Source organism: Coturnix japonica, unplaced genomic scaffold, assembly GCF_001577835.2.
Source record: "Coturnix japonica isolate 7356 unplaced genomic scaffold, Coturnix japonica 2.1 chrUnrandom643, whole genome shotgun sequence".
Classification (NCBI taxonomy): domain Eukaryota; kingdom Metazoa; phylum Chordata; class Aves; order Galliformes; family Phasianidae; genus Coturnix; species Coturnix japonica.
The window spans coordinates 21,431-25,298 of record NW_015440009.1 but is presented as its reverse complement, the minus strand read 5'-3'; the positions used below and the strand labels follow the sequence as shown (position 1 = coordinate 25,298).

At 54.4% G+C, this 3,868-nt stretch overlaps 1 protein-coding gene across 1 annotated transcript in view; it reads left to right on the top strand.

The window, feature by feature from the left end:
* Positions 1-2,790: 2,790 nt before the first annotated feature.
* LOC107307511 (intercellular adhesion molecule 5-like) overlaps positions 2,791-3,868 on the top strand; it is a gene marked incomplete at its 3' end in the record, with an annotated part of 13,340 nt that continues 12,262 nt past the window's right edge. Inside the window, exon 1 of the mRNA XM_015851018.2 lies at positions 2,791-3,801. Within this exon, the coding sequence (XP_015706504.1) occupies positions 3,729-3,801 (73 nt within the window). The remainder of the gene's footprint in view (positions 3,802-3,868) is intronic.

Sequence of the window (3,868 nt, the reverse complement as noted above, 5' to 3'; positions counted from 1 at the left end):
TATGGGGTCCTTATGGGTTCCTTATGGGGTCCCTATGGGGTCTCTATGGGTTCCTTATGGGGTCACCCCATTGCCCTTAATGTGGTCCCTATTGTTTCCTTATGGGGTTCCTATGGGGTCCCTATGTGGTCCCTATGGGGTCCTTATGGGGTCCCTATGGTTCCCTTTGGGGTCGTTATGGGGTGACCCCATTGCCGTTAATGGGGTCCTTATGGGGTCCCTATGGGGTCCTTATGGGGCCCTTATGGTTCATTATGGGGTCCCTATGGGGTCCCTATGGTTCCTTATGGGGTCCCTATGGGTCCCTATGGTTCCTTATGGGGTCCCTATGGTTCCTTATGGGGTCCCTATGGGGTCCCTATGGGTTCCTTATGGGGTCCCTATGGGGTCCCTATGTTCCCTATGGGGTCCCTATGGGTTCCTTATGGGGTCCCTAAGGGGTCCCTACGGTTCCCTATGGGGTCCCTATGGGTCCCTATGGGTTCCTTATGGGGTCCTTATGGGGTCCCTATGGGGTCCCTATAGTTCCCTATGGGGTCCCCCTATTGCTGTTGTTGCTGAGGAACAAAAGTCCCCAAAAAGGGGGAATTTAAAGCAAAACCGGATCTGAAACCCACGAGTTTATGGGATGGAAGTCACGTGGTGACGTCATATGGGGGGGGGGGGGCTATAGGGCTGAGATCTGCCCCATATAGGGGCTATAGGGCTGAGAACTGCCCCATATAGGGGCTATAGGGCTGAAATCTGCCCTATATGGGGGCTATAGGACCGAGATCTGCCCCATATAGGGGCTATAGGGCCGAGAACTGCCCCATATAGGGACTATAGGGCTGAGATCTGCCCCATATTGGGGCTATAGGGCTGAAATCTGCCCCATAATGGGGCTATAGGGCTGAAATCTGCCCTATATGGGGGCTATAGGGTTGAGAACTGCCCCATATAGGGGCTATAGGGCTGAGAACTGCCCCATATAGGGGTTATAGGGCTGAGAACTGCCCCATATAGGGGCTATAGGGCTGAGATCTGCCCCATATAGGGGCTATAGGGCCGAGAACTGCCCCATATTGGGGCTATAGGGCCGAGAACTGCCCCATATAGGGGTTATAGGGCCGAGAACTGCCCCATATAGGGGCTATAGGGCTGAGAACTGCCCCATATAGGGGNGAGAACTGCCCCATATAGGGGCTATAGGGCTGAGAACTGCCCCATATAGGGGTTATAGGGCCGAGAGCTGCCCCATATAGGGGCTATAGGGCCGAGAACTGCCCCATATAGGGGCTATAGGGCTGAAATCTGCCCCATATAGGAGCTATAGGGCTGAGAACTGCCCCATAGAGGGGTTATAGGGCTGAGAACTGCCCCATATAGGGACTATAGGGCTGAGATCTGCCCCATATTGGGGCTATAGGGCTGAGAACTGCCCCATATTGATCCTATAGGGCCGAACCCATCCGTACCCCATAGAGGATCCCATATAGGATCCCCACCCCATATAGGATCCCATATAGGATCAGGATCCCATATAGGATCCCATATAGGATCCCTCCCCCCATCCCGGGGAATTCCCCGTTCCAAAGTCCCCCCCATCCCGGAATTTCCCCCCCCCGCCCCATATCCGACCCCCCCGCCCCACATCGGGGTGGGACTCGATCTCTTATAGGGCCGCAATGGAAATAGGGGCGGGTCCTATGGGGCGGGGGGGGGGCGGAGATAGAAAGAGCGGAACGAGGTTGTGGGGCGGCTGCGGGGAGCTGAGCCTATAGGGGAGCTGACCCTATAGAGGAGCTGACCCTATAGGGGAGCTGACCCTATAGAGGAGCTGACCCTATAGAGGAGCTGACCCTATAGGGGACCTGACCCTATAGAGGAGCTGACCCTATAAAGGAGCTGACCCTATAGAGGAGCTGATCCTATAAGGGAGCTGACCCTATAAGGGGGCTGACCTTATAAGGGGGGCTGACCCTATAAGGGAGCTGACCCTATAAGGGAGCTGACCCTATAGGGGAGCTGACCCTATAGAGGAGCTGACCCTATAGGGAAGCTGACCCTATAAGGGAGCTGACCCTATAGGGGAGCTGACCCTATAGAGGAGCTGACCCTATAGGGGAGCTGACCCTATAGAGGAGCTGACCCTATAGAGGAGCTGACCCTATAAGGGGAGCCGACCCTATAAGGGGGGCTGACCCTATAAAGGAGCTGACCCTATAGAGGAGCTGACCCTATAGGGGAGCCGACCCTATAAGGGAGCCGACCCTATAAGGGGGCTGACCCTATAAGGGAGCTGACCCTATAGGGGAGCTGACCCTATAAGGGGGCTGACCCTATAAGGGAGCTGACCCTATAAGGGGGCTGACCCTATAAGGGGGGCTGACCCTATAAGGGGGCCGACCCTATAAGGGGGCTGACCCTATAAGGGTCCATTGCCTGGAGAGGTTCTGATTGGACCACACTGGATCTTATTGGACCCCATTGGACCCTATTGGACCCCACTGGACCCTATTGGACCCCACTGGATCCTATTGGACCCTATTGGACCCCACTGGATCCTATTGGACCCCATTGGACCCTATTGGACCCCACTGGATCCTACTGGACCCCATTGGAACCTATTGGATCATAACTGACCCCATTGGATCCCAGTTGGACCCCATTGGATCCTAATTGACCCCATTGGACCCCATTGGATCATAACTGACCCCATTGGATCCCATTGGACCCCATTGGATCCTATTGGACCCCATTGGACCCCATTGGACCCCATTGGATCCCATTGGACCCCATTGGATCCNTTGGACCCCATTGGATCCTATTGGACCCCATTGGACCCCATTGGACCCCATTGGATCCCATTGGACCCCATTGGATCCTATTGGACCCCATTGGATCCTATTAGACCTCACTGGATCCTATTGGACCCCACTGGATCCTACTGGACCCCATTGGATCCTACTGGACCCCATTGGACCCTATTGGATCATAACTGACCCCATTGGATCCCATTGGACCCCATTGGATCCCATTGGACCCCATTGGATCCTATTGGACCTCACTGGATCCTATTGGACCCCACTGGATCATAACTGACCCCATTGGATCCTATTGGATCTTACTGGACCCCATTGGACCCCACTGGATCCTAATAGACCCCACTGGACCCTATTGGACCCCATTGGATCATAACTGACCCCATTGGACCCTATTGGACCCTATTGGATCATAACTGATCCTATTGGACCCCATTGGACCCTATTGGACCCTACTGGACCCCATTGGACCCTATTGGACCCCACTGGATCCTAATAGACCCCATTGGATCCTAATTGGATCATAACTGACCCCATTGGACCCTATTGGACCCCATTGGATCCCACTGGACCCCATTGGATCCTATTGGACCCCATTGGATCCTAATAGGACCCCATTGGACCCCATTGGATCCCATTGGACCCCATTGGATCCTAGTGGACCCCACTGGATCCTAATAGACCCCATTGGATCCTATTGGACCCCATTGGAACCCATTGGATCATAACTGACCCCACTAGATCCTATTAGACCCCATTGGATCCTATTGGACCCCATTGGATCCTATTGGACCCCATTGGATCATAACTGACCCCATTGGACCCCATTGGATCCCATTGGACCCCATTGGACCCTACTGGACCCCATTGGATCCTATTGGACCCCATTGGACCCCAAAGTTGTGGGGCGCCCCATAGGATCCCATGATGTTCACCGACCCCATAAAACACCGCAGCGCTGCCCCACTGCTGCTGGGCTGCATCAGTGTGCTCACAGGTTATGGGGGAATTAATGGGGTATGGGGAATTAATGGGGTTATGGGGGAATTAATGGGGTTATGGGG